General features: G+C 33.3%; 2 protein-coding genes across 4 annotated transcripts; both read right to left on the bottom strand.

Annotated features, from left to right (window-relative positions):
- Window positions 1-1,511: 1,511 nt before the first annotated feature.
- LOC101504865 (uncharacterized) lies at window positions 1,512-18,957 on the bottom strand. Of its 3 annotated transcripts, XM_004488912.4 has the most exons (22): window positions 18,684-18,957; window positions 17,838-18,222; window positions 17,091-17,207; window positions 16,920-16,999; window positions 16,395-16,541; window positions 16,147-16,295; window positions 15,916-16,046; window positions 15,674-15,796; window positions 15,495-15,568; window positions 14,005-14,607; window positions 13,772-13,883; window positions 13,500-13,637; window positions 11,552-11,881; window positions 10,863-11,136; window positions 9,510-10,762; window positions 8,041-8,443; window positions 7,035-7,939; window positions 6,882-6,947; window positions 6,679-6,804; window positions 4,082-4,326; window positions 2,851-3,992; window positions 1,512-1,855 (listed from the first exon to the last, which is right to left on the bottom strand). In XM_004488912.4, the coding sequence occupies exons 1-22, from the start codon at window positions 18,821-18,823 to the stop codon at window positions 1,839-1,841; spliced, it is 6,960 nt and encodes a 2,319-aa protein (XP_004488969.1). In that variant the 5' UTR covers window positions 18,824-18,957; the 3' UTR covers window positions 1,512-1,838. The 3 variants fall into 3 exon arrangements, with proteins under 3 accessions (XP_004488969.1, XP_027191415.1, XP_073223792.1); XM_027335614.2 differs by lacking the exon at window positions 17,838-18,222; XM_073367691.1 differs by lacking the exons at window positions 1,512-1,855; window positions 2,851-3,992 and having other exon boundaries at window positions 4,141-4,321.
- Window positions 18,958-22,392: 3,435 nt separating this feature from the next.
- LOC101503340 (uncharacterized) lies at window positions 22,393-23,456 on the bottom strand. Its single transcript, XM_004488907.4, has one exon. The coding sequence runs from the start codon at window positions 23,454-23,456 to the stop codon at window positions 22,620-22,622; it is 837 nt and encodes a 278-aa protein (XP_004488964.3). The 3' UTR covers window positions 22,393-22,619.
- Window positions 23,457-23,523: the final 67 nt, after the last annotated feature.

Genomic DNA, 23,523 nt, shown 5'->3' with positions numbered 1-23,523 from the left:
TTGTATAGATAACATAAACACTAAACTATTCTGATGATAATTAAGAGTTGATAAATTAAAAAATGAAATTTTAACGTGGATTTAGAAGAAATACAGTTTTAGAAAATTTTAAATTATAAAGAATAATATGAAAGTACCATCGAATTTCAGAATCTAATTATTGAATCCGATAATTTAGCTAATCAAATTTAAGATCTGATAAGAGATATTTTGGGGGTTCCGGCATACTACAGGGAAAGTCTATCCTTTTGACTGTTAGGTTACAGCATTGACACAAACTTAGCGCCGCCAAGTCTTCTTCTCCCTGCATATTTTCGCCCTCATCATCTGTTTCTTTGCGGATATTTTTTCTTCTTTTAAAGAAACGTGTTATTTTTCGAAACCCGGCCCGTTTCAGCAAAGCCCTTTGCGAAATTGGAGGCTCAAGTGAGCCTCATTCATGGATATTGGAAACACGATTTAAATCAAGTTAAATTAACATTTTTTAAATAACGTGATATTGAATTCTGTAATAATTAAATTAAAAATATGAAAAAATTTAAAATTGAAAATTAAATTTTTACAGTATTTTATTTTACTTATAGGTGTTAATTACTCTACAATATTGTATTATAAAAGAATCAAAATTGTCGACTTTTAAAATAAAGAAATTAATTTCATAAATTAATACAAATAGAATAACTAAAATTATAATTAAACCACTAATTTATTATATTTTACAGTTTTTATTTTAATTAAACTTTATTTTTCTAACCAAATGAAAAAATCATTACAAGATTCTTCACATATTATTCCAATATAAAAATATCATTTTATCAAACTATTAATCTTAGCCAAAAAAAAATTCACCTTCTTCTATTATATTATAAAAAGAAATTGGAATCCTTCATTTGTAATATCTTATGCACTTGGATTAGATGAACAGAGTCATCGGTTAAATGAATAAGAATATCTTAATTTTCACATGTAAAATAAAGAAAAAGTTGTATGATGCAGTCATTGGAATCCTTCATTTGTAATATCTTATGCACTTGGATTAGATGAACAGAGTCATCGGTTAAATGAATAAGAATATCTTAATTTTCACATGTAAAATAAAGAAAAAGTTGTATGATGCAGTCATTGGAATCCTTCATTTGTAATATCTTATGCACTTGGATTAGATGAACAGAGTCATCGGTTAAATGAATCAGAATATCTTAATTTTCACATGTAAAATAAAGAAAAAGTTGTATAATGCAGTCAATTCCATTTATTCATTAGTAGCTTTCAATCTGGAACTATTGTATCTGCTTGTCCTTTTTTATTGCGGAAAAGTGTATTCACATGTATTACGTGACTATTACACCATTAATTCATACATAAAATAAATATGAAACACAATTCTACACAGGAGTAATTTTTATTTCCCCAAAAATGCAGTTCCTGTTTTAAAAGGGGGTTAAACAAGTTATTGTATTGCATTATAAGAGTTACTAAAGGGTAAAGGGTAAATTAGGAAGAAGAAAAAGTCACAGAAAAAGCGATTGCCTTTATATAGTTAGATGAACAAAAAAGGATACAGTTATCCCATTATGAACAAAATTTCTTGTATTTACACAATTCTGCCTCCATATATACAAATACCTATAGTTTCTCATTTTAGTCAGCATCCATCAGTGATTTCATGTTACAGAAATAAAAATCCACTCACCATTAGATCATTGATGGAAACGCATCCATCGAGCAGCAAGAAAATCATCATCCAAGTGCCATGTCAAAGGTGATCGCAACAGGATTGGAAATAAAGCTTCAGCCTTAATCCTCAAAGAAAAATTGCTTCTTCCATAATCCCGTGCTCATTCACCAGGTCTCACTGAAAAAGTCTCAAATTTAGGGGGATATGCAAACAAGCACATAACCAGCTTTTACTACTCTTAATGTTTGCTTATAAAAAAAACACAACCATTTTTTATTTGCAATCTGAAGAAAGAATGTTATAAATTTTTGCAGTATAATAAATTGCAACTATTGTTGACACTTCGAGGGATAAGTAATCTTCACTACAATTTACATATTTCGCATATGGTACTGCTAGTTCATTGCAGATTTTAATTCCTTGGGTGATGCTGGTTCTTTTCTGCACGTTTGTGGTTCTCTTTCACTGGGTGTTTTTGGTTCTTTCGTGTTGTTAGCCCCACAGCTAAGCTGCTATTATGTGGTTTATTTGTAACAACTTCAAGCTTAGTAAACTTTAGCTCGAGGGAGTGTTAGAACATATGAAATATCTTATAATATCTTGGTATTATACTAGAGTATCTTGGTTTATCTCGAATGATTAGCTTCCTATCTTACACTATTGCTTAAGACTTAATAGAATTAGAGTTCCCTATTTTAATAGAATTAGAGTCTTGTATCCCTATAAATAAGGGGTTACTGCTTAATATTTTTGTATCCTCATCAGCATCAATATAATCATATTTTAGTCTTTATTCTTTCTATCCTTTCTTTAACTTCAACAGAGACATATAGCCCAAACTCCTTTTAATCAAGAAAGTATTATTTCTTGGCTTAAACACCTTGGCCCAAATGACTTGGAGAGTATTATTTCACATACTTTATAAGTATATAAGTTATATGAATTTTATAGAATATTAATATAATTGTGTTAGGAGTTAGGTTACAAGAATTACGATTTTATTTTCCCTTCTTGATTCTAAGTAAAGCTAGGAAGAAAAAAACAGAAAGACTTAATATCTGTTATCAAGGCTCCAACAATATTGTTTTCATGGCATCATCACATTCACATCAACTAAAGGGAAACAGCATCAGATATTATCAAAATTAGTAAGCATAGATAAGAAAGTTTACCACTTCTTTTCTTAGGTGGTTTCATACTTTTGTTAGCAACAGATGAGGACAAAGACCTTTTTGCGGAAGCTTTTGTCGGTCTCTCATCTTTCTTCGTAGATATCAAACATGAGTTAAGAATAGCATCAACAGCTTCACGCTGCTGTTTCCTTTTTGAAACTTCAGCAACCAAACTTTGATTAGAAACTCTACCTTGATTATCTGCCTTTCTCTCTATGTGACATCCTTTTGTTGATGAAGCAGAAACTTCTATAGAACTGCTCCTATCCCCTGTGGAATACGTAGCCAGCTTTTCTGATTCTGAAAGTTTTGATGCCTCGTGTCCACCACCTGTTTTTTCCATCCGATGGTCTAAACCATTCCTTGAATTTAGAAATTTTGATTGCCTTTTACTCGATGGTGTCTTTCCCGAGCTAATCTTCATTTTATACTTCCCTTCTCTTCCTCCATCTAGACATGTTGTATCCTTCTTTATGGAAATATGCTTATTTTTGGAATCTCTTCCCTTGGATAGAGCATTTTTTCCCAAAACTGAAAAATCATTCTCATCCCGCCTCCCCTTATTCATGTCCTTGACTTCAGAAACACATTTCTTTTCCCCCTCAGAGGTATAACTCTCGTTAACCAATTTTTTTGGTACATAGTGGCCACTATCCTTAACCTTCTTCTCATGCTTCGATGGTTTTGCATGATTATCAGAATTTTCAAACACACAATTATTTTTAGATGTTTTGAACATTGAATGATACGGCATCTTAGCTGTCATTATCAAGTTTCTTTCTTTAGCATCTTTAACAAGAGCTGCCCAGTTATGGTTTGTCTGTAAAGTTCTTGCATTACCCAAAATCCAAAGTGATAACTTGGGCCTTGTCAAGGCAACATTCATCCGTCTTACATCAGCAACAAATCCAATAGAGCTAGAGTTTATTTCAGATGCAGCAGTACTTGAATGAGCTGCTCTTACAGTAGAAAGTAACAATATATCCACCTCTCTACCTTGGAAACCATCCACAGTGTTAAATTCAATGTCGGCTATGGTTGAAGATCCAAATGCATTAAGAAAACGAGATCGCAGAAGAGAAAGTTGACACTTGTATGGAGTAATAATGCCAATTCTTCCACCAATAAATTCAGCTGGGTACCTTAGGAGGCATTGATATAGAGTTTTGTAAGCAATCATCATAATAAACATAAAGATAAGAGAGAAGAGAGAGAGAGAGTACATTGGTACCTTTTCTTGAAAAATCTAAGTATTTCAACTGCAGCATCAGCTTCATGTTCATTACAAAGCGACATGGCACCAGAGTTTTTCCCACGAGCTTCCCGCCCATCAATAATATCATAGAATACATAAGGCCTAAGACCCTCGGTCTGATGAAATGGTGCTGATTTGCTAGACATTTGACTACCATTTAGTAATTTGTTGTCATAGAAATGCAACGAAGGAAACTTGCATATCTCGGGATGCATTCTATACTGCCATTGTGAGAAAATCAAAGGGAAGGAATTCAGCTTTTTAACATAAAAGAGAGTAGAATAAAAATATAACCCTCTGCACAAAAATGACGAAAATATATAAGAACAAGACCTATGTAGTCAATGGTGGATAACAGTGTAGTGGCCAGTCTCAAAACACTATTGCAGGATAGCAGGTAGTGGATAGCGGGTAGCAGTGTGTCCGCCATGTCGAAATTTCAGGAAAGTACAATACAAGATATTTATACCATAGTACCATACACAAATAAAAGCTAATATTTAGATACTGGCTATGCAACGCTGCAACTCAACAAATAGAACGAATTTCACATAGCTCCTAGGGGCCGCTATGCAACGCCGCTATTGATTAAATAGAACAAGACGACTTTAAGAATCATGAGGTGCAAAGTATAAGTTGTAAGGGTTTTAGGAAAAGTGGTTTGTTATTAAACACTATCAAAAGCATGAATGACTTTGTGGTCTACAAATACAATTGAATTCAGTAAAAGTAGCATTGAGTTCACAGGAATTCTTACGATGGCCTGGCCTCACAAGTTAGTTTTTTGGATATGAGTTAGACCAGTTGTTGAGATATTGTGAGTTAGGATATTGTGTGAATATGGCTTGATTGCACTGATTTAGTTTTCATTTCTTAGTTGATTTATTCCCTAATTCTTGGGATTGAATAGGCGGCTCATCTGTATATATATGTATGTGCATGCGTGCGCGCACATTTTCCTCACATAATATAGACAAGATTGACAGTCTCAAGTTGGTATCAAAGCATATTCAAGATCCGTTGGGCCACTCGGGTCATGTTGATGTCAAGTCTTGGGCATGAAGGGGTGTGTCACTGTGTTGAGAGTCACGCATTAGATGAGATATAAATATGTTTATAAGAGACATCCCTCATTTTACAAGTCGGTTTAGTAAGGAAGAGTTAGGCTCAATATAAAAAACCTAATATGGTACTAGAGTTATAACTCATGACACAAGTAAGCTTTTGTAGTTGAAGCACTTACTGCAAGAACTTCATTTTTATGAAATTGGCCGGACCAAACTTGTGTACAATAACCAGTAAGCCTTGCACTTCTCTACCAATGTCGTTTTTCACGAGAGAACAGAGCATATAGAGGTTGAGTAGTTGACTTTAACTTTCTAAGAAAAGATTCTTAAAGTAATTATAAGAACCTCCTTTGTCAATTCCAATGATCAAGTTGCCGATATCTTTACTAAGCCTCTAAAGTCCTCAAATAACTTAAATACGTGACAGTATGGATTGATATGATGCAGGGGCGAAGCCTAGTGTTGGGATGGAGTGACCTTGGCTACCCAAAATAGTAAAATAAGTTTATATTTTTATATTTAGCTACCCCAATAATATATATTTAACTACCTCAAATAAGTTTATTTGCAAAAAAATTGTAAAAATAGTAAAGTAAAAAAATGATCACTTGATTGGTAAATCTATTCCTATTGGTTTGAGTCCCTTGCATACCTATAAGTTTACATACAGAGCTTTGTTAGCAATAAAAGTTATTAAGAAAAGACTCAAACAAACTGGACAACGAGTTTCTTGCAAAAGACATTGTTAGCCAGAGTCAATTATAAATGAATTTGACTCTTTGAAGCGTCATTAAACTCAACTTTCCTAAAGAACTATCATTGGCTTTTATTTTTTTGTTATGCTTTAATTAACATTTTATATAATTAAGTAAAAATTACTGTGAATTTTGAGCTGATCGGCTAAATTTGATATACTACTTTTAGAAATGTATTTTTTTATATTTGGCCCCCTTGTAAATTAATGTTAGCTTCGCCACTGAGATGACCTATACACACCACCTTGAGAGGGAGTGTTGAGAGATATTGTGAATAGATTAGTATACGTTAGGATATTATATGATTATATCTTGATTGAATTGATTTAGTTTTCCTTTCCCTGGTACTTATCACATAATATAAACAAGATTTTCAGTCTCAAGTAGTCCAAACCCATATTCTAGGACTATGATTTATTAAATCTATCCCAAAATTATATTTCTTTTTTATTTTTAATTATCTTCTGTTAATTATCATTCTATAATATAAGATATAAGTTGCACCTCATCATTTTCTGAATTGTTTGATTCAATCATTCAACGCCAACAAAGTATTTCCCCATTAAGTAGGTGAGGTAAATTACATATATCACATGACTTCAGCATTCTAGCAAAAACTGAATCTTCACATTGGCCAATTTAGACCACGATTTCTTTCACATCAACCGAAATATATGTCATGCAAAGAGGCTTCAAAATTTATAGTTTCTAAAGCACATTTTAGGATCACATCCAGAAGCAAAATAAGTACCTGTTCGGTAAGCATAATAACAGGATGCCCAGCCCTTTGTAAACGTTCAAACATGCTGCACTGATAAAGAAATTTACTTGCAACATTTGATAGCACAGTTGCAGGAAGCTGCTTTGGGTCCCCAACCTTGAATAAATTACAAACATAAGTCTAACCACTAGCCCTATATCAGAAGTTCAAAAATTTAAGTTAGTAAGTCTTACCATAATGCATTGGGTTCCCCTTGACTTTAAAAGCTGAAGAGGAATCAGAGTAGCTGGCTCAAGAGCCTGTAATAACAGAAACAAGTCATAAGGCAAAATGGAAACTAGAAGATTATAGTCAAATTATTTATAGAAGAACAGAGATATATATACTTGAGCAGCTTCATCAATTATAACAGCATCGAAGAGGGCATGTTCAGATGGACCCCGAAACTTGGAGCATAATATTCTCTCGGAGCAAACTCCATGAAGGTCCCCACCACATCCACTCAATGTAGTTACCACTATTTCAGCTTCCGTTAGTATAGACTTCCGAAGCTTATTCCTAAGAGTCTTGGTTTCTTCATTGGCTTTCTTCTCTTGAGCTTGAACATTACTAAGATCTTTATATATTTGTCTTTTTTGTTCATACATTTTGCTCAACTTCATTCCAATTTCAGCATCAGACATTTTGGTGTCATCCCCCATATGACTTTTAACATCAGAATCCCCATCCCTTAAGTTAGCACGTTTTGTTTCATAGAACCTGATAGAATCGACCAGTTTCTCCAAATTAGACCGCAGCAATGCTGATGGAACTCCCCTCAAATCATTATTCCCGTCTTTTGAATGCATCCTCTCTTCTGCTACACGTTGATCAACAAGTGTATCAATAAAGAATGGTAGTGAATTTGGATGGACTGTTTTAGCATTTCCAACCCTCACAAGATAAGGTTTGTACATTTTGCCATTACTTCCATAAAGACCATGGCTTGAAATTCTTGATACCAGTTCATCTACTGCAGCATTAGATTGAGCACAGATTAGAATCCTTTGTCTCGCACAATTTTCGAAAGATTTTGAAGGACTCTGGACATCATTTAATTGTCTAGCCATGGCTGCATCCTGCCACGCCCTCGCAATGGCAACACTCTCGCTAATCTTTGGTCTTGAATAGGGAGAAAAAGAACTTTGTGTCATGTTTTCATCTAAAGGACTTTTTAGAACATTCATCTTATGTGGATATGAAGTTAGAAGGGCGCTGACAATTGCAACAATAGTACGTGTCTTCCCAGTTCCTACATATACATAATATACATGCAAACTTCTGAATAAAAACGTAAGTGCAAAAATTATAAGATCTGCAAAGTCAAGAGATAGCTCAGGGTGGACCACATACCTGGAGGACCCTGAATAAGAGATAATTCAACAGTTTTCTTTTGTTTAGCTCTTCCAATAGCAACACTTATTGCTTGGAGCTGAGTAACATTAAACGATGATCGCAGAGTTTGCTGCAATGACTGGCACAACTTGCTGAGATCTACTTCTTTACATTTATCAAGACAAAAGGAATCTTCGGCGGGATTTAAAATGAGCGGAAGTAAGGGGATGTGTTTTACAGATGACAATGCATGAAATTCTCGAATTTGTGGGGTAATGCTCATTATTCGGCATCCATGCCATTTACTACGTTCAGTGAGATTCCTTCTAGCTTGATTTAAACGTGAAGAACCATTTTGAAAATAGAACCGGATGAGAACAATACTTAAACTTCTTTTATAGTCTTTTTCGCGCCTTTCAACCTGCAAACACATATTGACTGCTTTAGCATGACACAGATTTGTTCGGTTTCTCTTATTCAAGTTGCATTGAGAAGCCAAACCACTTTGGCTTGAGGGAAGTGTTTGCCACATTGGGGAGCCAGCTAATTTTAGTTCATCAAAAAGGCAACCCAAATGCACATAACTTTGAACAGTCTTACCAGAATGTAACTGATCTTACCTGTAGCTCACTCATTGATAAATATAGGGAGACGGAAATGTCAAGTGAGAAATAACACAATTTATATTCAGCTTTCTTCAGAATGTTAATTTTTTACCTTTTCTCTGAATTCTTCTTTAACCTTTAATCCCAACAATTAGTAACTAGAATTCGTAGTGAAACAACTCATGGTACGTCGGATTAGCAATCAATTATCAGCAAAATGGACATGGCTTACTGTCAAAATCTGTTTCTGTTTTATATCCCTAAAGTATAGGGATTCAGTTGTATAGGAGTACTAGTAGGGATTTAGTTATATATGAGAACTGATAGGGATTTAGTTATATATGAGTACTAATAGGATTTGGTTGTTTAATAATCTAGTATATATTTATATTTGATGTATTGCCAACATATTTCAATTCAATAAAATATATTTTTACTTGAGACTTACCAAGTAGGATTAAACAATTCTTCATATAAGGTAAAGCTCTCAACGAAATATGATAATGCCAATAAATGAATAAAGTGGATCCATATGCAAAATTGCCAAAAAAATAATATCATTATTTGTTAGACACACTAAGGTAAAACTTGTTTGAGTAGGAAGAAAATAGAGAGGAGAGTGAAAATTGAGTGGGATAAAAAGGTTTTAACTTTTCATTGCCATCTCGGACCGGAGTGGCCAGCATATGTGCGGTGGACTGCAAAAGAGTTATGTTACGATTTCAAATTTTCAGCAATTTTAGTGTACAATGCAAATATGAAGAGATTTCCCTTCACATTTTGCACCTACTCTATCATGCATAGCCCAAGACAATCAACTGCAGGACTTCATAGACTAGAGAGAAAGCTCACTAGATAAATCATACTTAGAGAGCAGTATACCTTTCCGACCATATGAACATCATGATTAGATTTTTGTGGAGGATCTTTCGTTAGCAAAACATAGTCATTTTCTGAAAAGCTCCTGCATGTTGCAGAATCACCATCATCATGGACAAAACGAATAATATGAAAATCGTCAATTCTCTCTACCGACATCACAGAGAGGCTTCCATAAACCATCTCTTCCCATGAAGACATCTCAAGAAAAGAATTTTGAAGCTGCGCTTTAAACTCCTCCAAAACTAATGGCCGAAATATCTCCATATACTGTTCCGCTGATTGAAAACATACAGGAACTTCCTTTAATTTGTTAACAGTTCGGTTTTCATCTTTTCTAGCAGATGACAAACCTACTATTGCAAAATAATCTATTTCAAGAATAGGTTTATACCAATCATCCAAACTTGGTGGCTTGAATCTTCTCATTGTGTCCTCTACCTTATGAAGAGAACCGGATCTGTTTTCATGAATAGTTTTTAGTTTAATAACTTGTCTTTTCAAAATTGAAGTAGGCTTTGGTACATACAATTGGGTACGTCCCACAGAGTTCAATGCAGTCTCTAGTAGATCCTCATCAGAGTCCCGAAAATCACTAATTTTGGAAGCCTTAATACTGGAAGTTTTATTCAAATTTTTAGTGCTGGCAGCTTCAACAGAAGCTTTTATCAAACTGACCCTATCGTTGGATTTTGAAATAGCTTCCCTCTTACAACTCTCTGGGCCCTTGGAATCAATATACGGAGTAACCACGGGATTATTACGTAAATTACCAGAGCCTCGCTTCTGAGAAGAAAGACTGAAAACTTCAGTAGTATCCTTTTTCTGGAAGGTCTCCTTCGTTCCCTTGGAAGTTTTCATGTACGAAACATTTTGGATTGCATGGTCAGAAGGCGATAAACTATTACCAGCAGTATGAGGCATTATGTTGCCAGCAGAGTTCTGACCTGTTTCACTAACTGATAAAATGGCATTGGAAAAAACTTTTGGTTCAGCTTCATCATCTGAAATAACAACGATGGTTTCAGTATCTTTTCTGCCCGTCATTATTTCAGAGTCCAAATTTTGTACACCTATATCCTCCATGGATGAAGAGTGAATATCAGAACTTGAACGGTTCTTTTCAAAAGGCAAGCTTTTAGATACCGATGATTTGAGCTTCACATTTGCCTCCTGAAAAGTAAGAGAGTCTTCCCTACATAGAGACGTGGACAGGTGCGAGACCTGTTTTGTCAATTCTTCCAAGGTATAACCATCTAAATTGACAATGCAAAACAAAAACAAAACATATTAACGGCATAGAACTCAGAATCATGGGGGGAAACAAGTACAACAAAAGGATAGAAATAAACTCACCACTTGTAATAAGATTTTCAATTGTCATGATTGCTGATGCAGAAGTTTCATTACAAGAATCTTTGAACAGATTCAGTAAATAATTAAGTGCTCGCTTCCAATATACAATTACAACTCTTAGTGATGACTTTCCCCATTCCATGAGATTGTGAAGCCATATGACACCCAGTTTATTTTTTACTAGCATTGTGAAATTTTTAAGCTCTGTTCCACCAAATAGGCAGAGTTTATCAACAAGAACAGGAAGAATCTCGAGTAACCGCACACAAGTCATCTGAAACAATAAGGAACTATAAAGGTGACGAACTTCATATTTCTACAACCTAGATGATCTCAAAACTACAAAAGTAAAGAAGCTAACTTTTTTTTGTAAGAGAACAAATTTATTGAGATGAAGAGATAAAATTACAAAGAGTGAAGTGGGGAAAGCCAAATAAAACCCAATTGTGATGAAATCTCAATTACTAATTTTAACCTGAACTCAGAAAACAGCAGCAAAGATTGACATATAAATCATTTACAAAAAATGTTCATTAATAAATTATGGACAGTAACCAAAAAATTTCATACTTGCATGCCATCAAATGATGAAAGCAATATAAAAGAACCGTGCTGAATCTTGTTTGAAATAACAGTATTTTAAAATGCTACAAAACATAACCACAAGAAGAAAAAAAATGACATAATACCTGGCAGAAACTGTAATCAACAAATTCCTTGCCTTTTACCAGGCATCTACAGAAAATAGGCCACGCCATTTCAGATAGTAAGCAACTGAATTTTTCCTTTATCTTTAGTTCAACAATGATAACATGTTTATTAATATCCACTGGTAGAGAATCAAAAGTTGGCTGCTTCAAAAACCCGCCTTGTGAAGATAACTTTGGCCCCTCTAAGTCAACGAGTGTATTTTCGGGCAACTCTGGACCAAGTACACCCTCATCTTTGAGTAATTTGCATAAAAGAAACCAAAAATGATGTAAAGTATTAAACTTCAACAGTACGGAATCCAGTTGGACCTAGCATGGAAACACAGTGATATTAGTAATATTGAAAAACTCTACAATCTCTACAATACCAGGGTTGTCAAACTCTACAATCTGCACTCGCGGAAGCTCTGCTGACTCTACTCATTAACTTGTAATAGATTATTTAATACAAAATTGATGTTTAACTATTATTTAACACTATGTGCATACTGCATAGTAAATATTTAACATTTAATAAACATCCAGTGACCAGACAAGACCAGATCAGACCATCACAGATTAAAATTGATGCATAAATTCACAAATCACAAAATAGGTTCGCAACTCAGCATACATATAGAATAACAAGTTCAAAATCAATGGACAAATTGACAAATCAGCAGGTTCAAAATCACAGGAGTGAGGAAGGGTGGGACTAGGTTTCCGTGAAACTAAATTCAACTCTGTATAGAGCCCAGTGTTCAGCTCATCAAAGTTGGCTTTCATTGATAACCTGCAATAACGGTTTTGTTTTTGTTTTCTGGTTTGTGATTTTTGTCTATGTTGGACAAATGATCAGTGGTAGTTGATGGGCTAGCATAGCTCGGGGATGTCAGTTATCATAATGATGCTTTGGCATGTAATGTAAGAGATATAGATATAAGCAATTCATTTGTTCTTGTACTGCACTGTACTTTAGTTACTGAACTGCACCTTAGGTGGTTAAAGTTAGTTTCCCTTTCTGTTAAGAGTGAGTGGACAGCTGTCACTCACCCATTGGCTCTAGGTCTGTATAGACAGTTCCTACAGTGACTCAGACTATATAAGTACTGAGTACACTGCATTGTAACTAACTGATTCATTTCTTACTAATAATCGAAACAGAATTTACAATGAGTTCATAAAATTCTCTGAACTTTCACATGGCATATCAATTTTGGATTTAAAAACAAATTTTTTATATGTTGGGATCTATGTGGTAGAGACTCAATACAACAGCTTCCACCTCTTTTGCAGATGAGTTCACGCGGAGATGTTTGATGCATTACTGCAATCAAGTGCTACAACTGTGAGGATAGTGTTTTGTGCACTAAAGAAAATTAAGTTATTGCATTAAAAATTTTGAAAAAACATATACTGGACCGCTATCATTTTAGGCATGTGTAGGATAAAATATCATGATGTTGTAGACTCGCTCAATGGTCCTCAAACCCACGATTCTAAGCAAGTTTATGGAAGTCTGTGAGTCTATTAGATTTTACAAAAAATCAATTTTGTAAGCAAGTTAACTTGATTGGGGAATTTACTCTTGTGCACAAGAAACAATCCAATTTACAGTAACTCATTATTCCCCAAGCACATAAGCATGTCCATAAAATCTAAAGATCAAATTCCCCAATCAGATTGGACACTTCAAGAACTGTAGAGTCAGTGCAACATTTTAAAGGTTATTGTAAGAATAGGGAGGCCGAAATTCTTATGCAGTAACTTTTGCAGTTCTGAGGGTATTTGATTAGAGCATCTAGCTTCTGTTTCAATAATCTCTATCCTTCCCAAAAGTTGTATTTATGTATTCTCTAATGAGTTTTCCTCTTTTACATACACACACACCAAGAAATGATAGATAGCAACCACATTACTATCCAATAACATTAGCTGAAAATATTACCAGTTTCATAGCATGTTTAAGGCCCAAAATAGTTGCACACAATGAGGATCTGTAAGAACAAAGAAACTTCAGTCCACAAGAAAGACCACGGGTATCTGAAACTTGCTCCAACATAGACTTTCCAAACTGTCTAACATCCTGCATGGAAAAAGCAAAGTGCATATCTTAGGCTGTATTGCATAAATAAGAAAAATAATGAGAATAAAATTCATTGCATTTCAACAAACGCAATAACCATGATCAATAAGTTCTAGATAAATTTGCCATATTACATCATTTGGATCCAATAGCGAAAGGATCAAGCTTTCACTCATCAGTGGTTCCCAAATCCACTGACTTCGAAGTTCTCCTTGTCTCATCTGAACTAGAAAATGTGTAGTGAACCTGAGGTGCAACTCCAAAATTTAGTCAATAAATTAAAAACCTACTTCTAACTTTAAAACACAAGGCACTCAGACTTCGATATAGCATAAGATGAATATGGAGTCAAGCTGGTGTTCAAAACCTGTTAAATGTTCTTATTAAAGGAAAAGACATTGTCAGCACTTCAACTGAATTCTTTGATTTGTTTCCATCTCCACCATCATCAGATCCAGTTGGAACCTTCCACCCAAATGAAGAGGATATTTCTGCAGCAAAAGATGAAAGGCAAGATCTAACTGGAAGCATCATTTCAGCACTGCTCTCAAGTTCTACCATAGGAAAACGAGATCGTGCCCAAAAAACAGCTTTGGAAAATGAAAGTGGGAGAATTGAGGGACTGATATCAACTAAAACATCAGCCCATAACATTGGAATGCACATCCACTCTCGGCACTCTTGAGAAGCTATTCCACTCTGCACATTGAATTCACTCCAAGAACTTTTACAATCCAGCTGTTTACCATCTGGAATAGACAGTGGCCAAGTATCATCACTTTCATCTTCCAACTTAAGGAACTCATATGCCATGGTACTATCAATGCTACGAGTTGTGCAGCAATTCAGCACTGAATATACTAAAGCAGTAGCATCCGATACTATGATAGTCTGTATAAGGTCAAAAGCAGGTTGCCTCAAAGAACTGTGAAGCGAGGAGTCCTTCAGAGATGAGACAAGCGAAGGTCCCCTGTCCAACACAAATGTTGAGAAATGATCAGGTAATGAACAGAAGAGTAATCCAAGAATATAAGGATTTCCTTGTCTTGGTAAATAGAGTTTTTATCCAAAGCAGACTGCATTCTAAATTATTTGCTAGAACAGTATGTAGCCACTATTTCTTCTTATATTTGTCTTGTTTTCATACTTAGAGATGAAAGTGAGTAATATAGATCAAATGGATAGCCGTAAAAGTTACCCACAATGGATAGGGTAATTACCCACTCAAAGGATACGAACGTGAGTATACCCGCAAAAATATTTGCACTATATTTATTTACACATACTTAAGAAATATGGCATATTGCCTATAAATAGGAAGAAGGGTGAGGTGAAGGGCATTCTTTTGGTGAATCAATCTTGGTCTAGGGAGGGATCAAGTTCTCTCAAATAACCTAAAAGTGTAACATTCATTCATCTCAATACAAAATTCTTTCTTTTCTTCTTCTATACTAGTTGATTCCTATCAAACATATAAAATTAAATATTAACTCATTCAAACTCGCTTTCTTTAAGGAGCTATTAGTTCAACCCAAAGTTAGTCTTCAAACTGCATATAAGAGTTCTTTTAGAGACTTCCTTAATTGGACCTAGGTGGCCACAAAATTTCACAAACTCCCAAGCTACAAAACAAAAATTGTTTGAAACATCTATTTAGTTTCCACACACAAACTCTATGGCTATAGAGCCATTTACTTATCCTTTTCTCTGAAGTTCTATCCATTTCAATCAATTTCTTAGTCCCAAATTTCTGCATTGCTAAACTGAAGATATGTAAATTTATTTCTATTTCAATTAACAATAACTTCTTAGTTCCAGATTTTAATTTTGAAGAGGGAGGGCAAGCTGACTACATACCACATATGTGCACACTCAAAAGGAGGGCATGGCGGGTTCATGTTGTAACCTCGGTGTACAATAAGAAGTGCTATCTGAAAATATAGCAACTAAGATAAGCCAAAACAACTAGCATTCATAAATTACTAAAACAACACAAGGCACACAACAGTCAACATGCAAAAATCTAAATGAATAACCTGACATGCCAACTTTCTTGTTAGAATGCTGAAGTTACTGCTCACTGGCACTTGATGGAGGAGAAAATAGAGAAAATGTCTACGTTGCTTTTCATGCTCCCCATCATGCAAAGCTTCAAGAGACTGAAACGTTTTATCAGACATCCAAATAATGTCAACAGCAGAACAAGCCCTCCCCCCACCCGCCCAAACACACACACACACAGTGCAAGCAAACAAACACCACATCACTATGCACATGCCTGTAGAAAGGGGTGGAATAGACCAAAAATATCTTTATGGATTTTTTCATTGCGAATGTGGAAGCATTGACCAAGTAGAGTGTTGCGCATTACACTTGGAGACAGTGTAGAGCTTAACCAAAGCTTACAGCCTTAAACCATACCAGAAGAAAATGTCAGCCAAACGAAGATAACTTTAAATTAAATGAAAAAAAAAAATAACTTTTGGAATTGGAAAAGGAAAATGTGTACCAAGCATTTCGAAAAGTAATCTCAAGCAAGTAACAGCATGTGAAAATTCAAGTGAATCACCGCTAATATGATTGAGTACAATATCAAGAAAAAAGGGATAATTTTCCAATATCCCTTCTTCAAAAGCAGGAGGATCCAAGAAACCGAGTCTTCACAAAACATACATCCAATAGTACCATGAAAATGTTAGAAAAGAGCTAACTAGGCTAAACCTTGATACTTTTAAAAGTAAAAAGCACACTTCTTACAGGGATCTGATGCCAATCCATAAGGATATGCGATCCAGCGGAGTTCTTGGTGCTGAAGTCTCCATAACCAATGGCAAAGTATCTGCCTCTAAACAGCCAATAAATTTCTTAAGCAATGGTTGCAGAGGTTCCAAGTCTGCTGCTCTCCTACAAACACACATGATTGTTAATTGTTACCAAAAAGACAGAAAGGCTTAAAATGTCTCAAAGGAGAAATATAGATCTAAATACAGTGACGAATAAAATATAAGAACCAAGGTATATTTCCATGAACCTACCAATGGTAACTGGTAATAACAATATCCTACCATGCATTTAAAAAAATGTGAGTTCGCCGTTCACATCTTCCATAGTTGAATCAAAAAACCTTGTAGAGATACGACATTATTAAATAAATTTTCTGGGATTTACACACATAAATTGCTTTCAGAAAACAACTTCAACAGCATTATCAACTACAATATGTAATCAGTAAAACACAACAAGCATAGCTGAAGCTTTTTCATGTCAACCAACAATGAGTACCTTATTCTTCCCATTGATCCTGCTAGGCGGTATCCAACAGAACGAACGTTTCTCTTGCAAAAAAATAACGCATACACTCCCTGGAAGATAAAGAGTTCGCTGTGTAAAAAAAATATAAAATAATGGATCTACAGGAAGAAATACATGGCAAGGAAGACAATAAAAAATTACCGGAAATTGTTGATGCCCAGATAATGCCAGTTCGTGCTTATTATCAATAGCTTCAACAAACAACTCAAACTCAGTGAATAGAGGCTGATAATCTAAGAGGATTGGGAACATCAATACCTATTTCATTTTATGGAGGGAGATAAATTAGTTGATAAACTCTGAACTTCAAATTAGAAAATTCATACACAAGCAAAATAAAATTAGGATATAAATAAGAGCAGTTAAAATAACATCAACAGAGTAACTGCTTCAGCACTGAATAAATTTCTATTGTTCTCCGACTAAAAATATTCAATTTGTATTTCTCCTTGAACATCTCGATCCATCCAGTAAAAAGACTTTAATACAAAACAGTATTGTTAAATGGCGGCCATGGCAGAATGGCCTAGCGGGTTTTTTGACAACCGCCATAGGCACCTTGGTAAGGGATGCCTGTTATGGCAGCACCTTAGGCCACAATGGCATGTTTGTATAGAGGATTTTTTTCCTTCCACCACAGATACTAAATGAGATATGTAATAGTATACCAAGGAAAACAAAAAAACAAATTTGGACATTTTAATAATAATAATAATAATAATACATTCAGCATACTTCTTGTACTTATGCAGGAGCAACAAAAGAAACTCTACTTATAAAGAGAAGCGCTATCAGGTTATGCAGTTCCAATAAATAGATTAAAATAGTATATCAACCATACTGACTCAATAGTTAGTGACAGAGCAAAGCATCAGAAAGGGCAACAACCTCATACAAGACATTAACAACTTCAGCATTATCACGAGCAGAATCATATTCTTTCCTTGTTATTCTCGCATTGATATCACTCAGATGTGATGTCACCCTCTCATAATCAAGCTTTCGCAAGATATCTAGAAGAGGACCGATAGAGCTAGACTCATACTCCGTATTATACATGTCTTGGGCTTGATGATGCTGAGAAATGCACTGTAGGCAGTGCCTCATTTCATCAGAGATTCTCTTCCATAGCCGCCTGAGTGGTGAATCTTGGCGGGCATCTTTGTAGTAATTGTAAAAAGTCTCCAAAAGAGGCCCCATTATATCCCATAAACCACACCAAATATGATTTTCACTAGGCGAGGAAATTAGAAAATTATATGCATCTGCAAACCTGGCAATAATTAAACGTGTTATGGAAACTATGCCTAGGGTCAGAAGATATGGATCAGCAAGGCAACACTGTCGTGATAAGGAAATAACTTCTTTCTTTTGAAACAGAACAAAAGAATAACACAATCCCAACAATCAATCACCTGTTCATGAGGCACTACAAATCACAAGTATGATTAATGGTTATGTTAACAGTCAAATTTTTATTTGATTGTTATTTAAATTCCCCAGGTTTTATCCGGTGATTACTCTGGGGGAGGGCAAATATGTATAATGCGTAAGCCCAGACTGCAGTAAAAATTCAGTTTAAGCATTAGCTTCTATATTTATTTTTCTTCCAGCAACTGGACAACAAAAAATTCATTAGACATATATGATTATTAAAACAAATAGTTATTAGTTGATTTAAATTTTATTTGTTAGTGGTGCTTAAGACATAAAAGTAGAAATAAGTGAGAGAACCATTGCTCTTTGTGGAGGTGGAGACGACGGTGTATGGAGGGATCAACGTCATCGTCGTCCGCGTTCCCTTCTTCCTCCTCGATGCCTCTCCACCGTTCGAGTAGCTCCCGTCTAGTAGCATCTTTGTTCGCCATGGACATTGGTAGGGTTTACACTTCAGATTGTGAATTAATGAATTCTGTGACTTTACGAATGCCGAAAATTAGGTTAGGCTTGCTTTTCTTCCATTTCGCGCGCTTCATTATTCCACATTTCCACCGTGATGACATGATCGGTTTCCGTAAATAAAAATAACAAATAATATTTCATATTTTACCAAAAAAAAATAACAAATAATACTAAGACAAAATAAAAATAACAAATAATACTAAGACAACAAAAAATAATAAATAATATTAAGTCTTATAAAATTAAGCTATATAGCCGACGATGATTTATAGTTGAAAAATTAATTAATTAAAATTAAAGTGTTTTGTAAATTTAATTTTTAACAATATAAAATAATACAATTATTTAATTGAAAATAACAAAAAATATGACATAATTATTTTATTTACTTTCCATATATCATTTTTTTTTATTACAATATACAAATTTGAAGAGTTGTCTATAAGTTTAGCAATTTCTATATGTATAAATAGTAATAGTAAAAACAATGCAATTTATATTTTACAATTTTGTATAAAAAATAAATTTAACTTTATCATAATGATAAATTAAAAAAATGAAGCAATAATAATAAATATGACAATACATATCTTAATCAAATTTTTGTAAGAAGGATATGAAGAAGAAAAAAAATAGTTATTTTATCAATTAATTAAAAAAACTGTGAAGGTGTGAAAAAATTGGTGAGTGGATGGAGTAGTTATTTTGTATTATAAAAAAATAATGAAAATAAAATAATAAAGTTATAAATATAATAAAATATAAAAAACTATAAGTTATAAGTTCAAATGTTACTTAAAATAACTTATCATGATAAGCTATAAGCGGATGAGAAAAACTTAATTAACAAACACGTATCTTTTAATTCAACAAACTTATAAGTTGATTTAATAAGCTATGAGCTAATTTATTTGAGTTACCAAACAATGCCTAAATGTGATATGAATATTGGGATAGGTACATTAGGAAATGTCCATTTCTATTTTATGACTGCATTTAACTCTATTTTGATGGACAATATATAGAGATATAAACATGATATATGATATGATAAAAGAGTCTATAGAAATATGATATGAACACGATAAAAAATAGCCTATAGAGATATGATATGAACAATATGTTTTTTTATAATATGTTCTTTAGTTAATTATTTATTTCTGAATTCAATATGAGCGGTTATTATATATTTAATATGTTCATATTTTATTCAGACTGAGTTTGTAAATTATTCAGATTGATTATGTTTCTGTTTTATTCAGACTGAGTTTGTAAATTATTCATATTGATTATATTTGTATTTTGTTCATGTTTAATTTGTAAATAATTCACATTGATATTGTTCGTATTTTGTTATGAATAAATTTTGATTAAATCTTATTCAAATATTGATCATATCTTATTTTCAATTTGGTCCAATATTTTCTTCAATTATAAATATGAATCAAATCTTATTTTAGATTTTCTTCAATTATAAATTTGAATCAAATATTATTTTAGATTTTCTTCAATTATAAACCAAAATAAAATCTTATTTTATTTACAAATACGAATCTTATTTCATACTCTATGAAGTCAAATATATTGTTTTCATAAAATATTTATGTTACCATCAAAACTCTAAGTATAAAACCAACTTGATTCCAACGTATATATGTTTCAGTTTCATTATATTGAAATCAAAATAATAAAGTGACAATATCAATCACAAGAAATAGATGTTTGAATTGTGATTCATTTAAAAAAAAATATTAATTCCTACTTTTAATTTAAACTATCTCAATATCAATATTGGTTACTTGTAAAAAATTCATAACGTTTTTGTTAGTAAAAAATAAACGAAACATATTATTTCTACGTGATTAGTGATAAATAACAAATGATATGGATAAAAGAATCATACAATGATGTATACTGTTTCACTCAATGTGAGTTACGTCAAATTCTCACAATTTATGAGTTTTTCCACTAATGCGCTTCACACAAGAACGTTATTGCTGTAACACAAATTATCCCAAACATTATTCGTTTGCAACCATAATGTTATTCGTTTGTGCTTGACTTAATATCGTGACTAGGAATTTTTAGTAGTTGTTTGTGTCAGTTTTCTGGCTTGCGCGCATGCTGGATTTTCTGCAAAAGGTGCAACATAGTGTCATTTTCATCCTTGTTATAGTTGTACTTGTTCATAACCCATCAATTTGGAGATTAATCTCATTATTGTTCTTGATGTTGTTTCGCTTCCTTGGGACTTCAGCTAAACATTTTAGCTTGATAATTGTGTTTGAGTTGTCTTGATATTTATTTGACTTAATATTTGTATTTTGAGAAATGATTCATATCATTTTTATTGTTTAAAACGAATTATCCATAATGATCTTGATCGATCAAAATGCTATTGTCATAAACCAGAATGATATTGCTTTGTCAAGACTCCTATTCTTATGAACCATAATGATTTTGGTTTGTCCATATTGAACTATAATAACACATTGCAAATCAATATATATTTGGGCACAATTGCTCTTGCGATCACTTAACTTAATTTTAGATAACACTTAAATCATTTATTTATTTATTTTTTTTGTTGCTTTTCGATTTGGTCATTTATTTAATTTTATTATAAATTTTGAAAATATAAAGAAGGAAAATATGAGTTTATTTGAAGATTTGAGTTATAAATTTGATGAAATTTGCATTATATCGACTATGGTAATTAATTTTATGAGTTATGTTTGAAAATTTTGATGATTTTTTTAAAAAAAATGATAAAACTGTTAACATTCTAAAGCATAAAAGATCAAATTATTTACTTAAAATTAAATATATGACTAAATTGAGAAAAACAGAAGATAAATAAGTGGAGTGTTATCTGAAATTAAATTAAGGGATCACATCATAAATTATATTTATATATTCGTTAATAAATTTGTTTGTGTTCCAAACTTTTTAATTTTCATGAGAAATGGATTTGCGAGAGTTTGGTTTTCGAGATGATTTATTTTTTACTAAATTTTTTAGAGAAGATAGTTTTTTAATTTTAAGTGAATTTATGAATTTGTAGAAATGAGTTGCTAATTTTAAATGAACTTAAGAGTTTTTGGCATATCTTTGTTTTTATTTGACTATTTTATTATTTTTAATTTTGATTTATAAAAAAACAAATATTGACATTTCCATGTTAGTGTAAATATGTCATATTGCTCTGTGATGTCATTAAAAATTAGATATATAATCATTTTCAAACAAAAAACTAAGGAGTGAATAAAATTAATGGTTTGAAAATCTGATAAAAAAAAACTAATTTTATCAAAGACTAGAATCAAAGTATTCTATATTTGTAATCATCAAAAGAATTATTAAGTCAAAAAAATAATACATTTATTTTGAGGCCGTAAAATAGTACATTTAGAGAGAGGAATGAAAAATGTTGAATCTTTTAATTGAAGGAGAATTGTTAAAAATGTTTACCAAAATGTTCTCCTTAATTGAAGTAGCTATTGACAGTAATATCTTCTAAAGTGAAAGTGAGTAATATTAATTACAATCAAACAATAATTGATTTTATAGAATCGATCATAAACCATAAACCATAAATAAGAGGAATCAAATTCCTAACAAAAACCATAAACCATAAATAAGAGGAATCAAATTCCTAACAAAAAGGCAGTAAAAAAAGAAGAAAAAAAAATAGTGGAATAACAATTATTAGTAGTGAATTACAACAGATACTGATGTTAGAAAAGAAGAAAAGAAAGATATCGAAAATTAGTATTCGAGTTGAGTGCGGTGGTTGATGGCCTTACGGAGAAGAGATTGACGTCCAGGGAATGGGTTGCTGTAATTGAAGTTGTTTTCCTCTTCTTCTTCTTCTTCTTCAAAGTGCCGTTGTGCTTCATTTTTATGTGTGTTATTGATCCTCAATCTGATTTTCTGTCTCTCTCTTCTCTCCATCCTCTTAGTCCTATTAGCAGTAGAAGTAGAAGTAGGTGGTGGGTCGTTAGGTTGGGTGTCTGTGGTGGCTTCATGACTGAGTCTGGGAATTCTCCCTCCTTTAGAAGTGCCGAGAAGGTCGAAATCAACTTTGCTCCAACCAACCTTGTCATTGTTATCCCAACCAAACCTCTCGCTTATCTCCTGGAGTTCACAATCTGCTCCACTGGATCTAGCAGTAGTGTTGTTGTTGCCATTCAATACATTGAAAGCGAACTCCCACTCGATGCGGTCTCCGTAAATTGGGTCTTGAAGGACTTGGTCTGCAAGATTTGCCCACTCCTCAAAATCCCGTGCTCGTAAGTTTTTTGATATCCACCTCAGGTACCTTGACGGAAGGCTTCCCAGCATCTTCCCCTTGTATTTTCCGAAATCTATAACTCTGTCTCTGGCCAATCTCATTTCCGATTTGCCTCTCATCGATACTGCATACCGCTGCTGCTTTTGCTTCTGATGATGATCTGTTTTTACACGACAACATGGACCCCTAAACATAAAACAAACATGCTGCTGCTGCTGCAATAGAGGAGGGGGATACATTTGCAATTGCAAACAAAACACAATATTAGGGATATGGATGGGTGGCTGATTGATATCATAGATAGATAGCATATATATATATAAATAAAATTAATGTTATTGGGTGGGTGGGTCCACGTCGACTGCTTCCTTTCCACTC

Source organism: Cicer arietinum, chromosome 1 (assembly GCF_000331145.2).
Source record: "Cicer arietinum cultivar CDC Frontier isolate Library 1 chromosome 1, Cicar.CDCFrontier_v2.0, whole genome shotgun sequence".
Lineage (NCBI taxonomy): Eukaryota > Viridiplantae > Streptophyta > Magnoliopsida > Fabales > Fabaceae > Cicer > Cicer arietinum.
The sequence above is the reverse complement of the archived record's forward strand: the minus strand, read 5'-3'. Positions and strand labels throughout refer to the sequence as shown.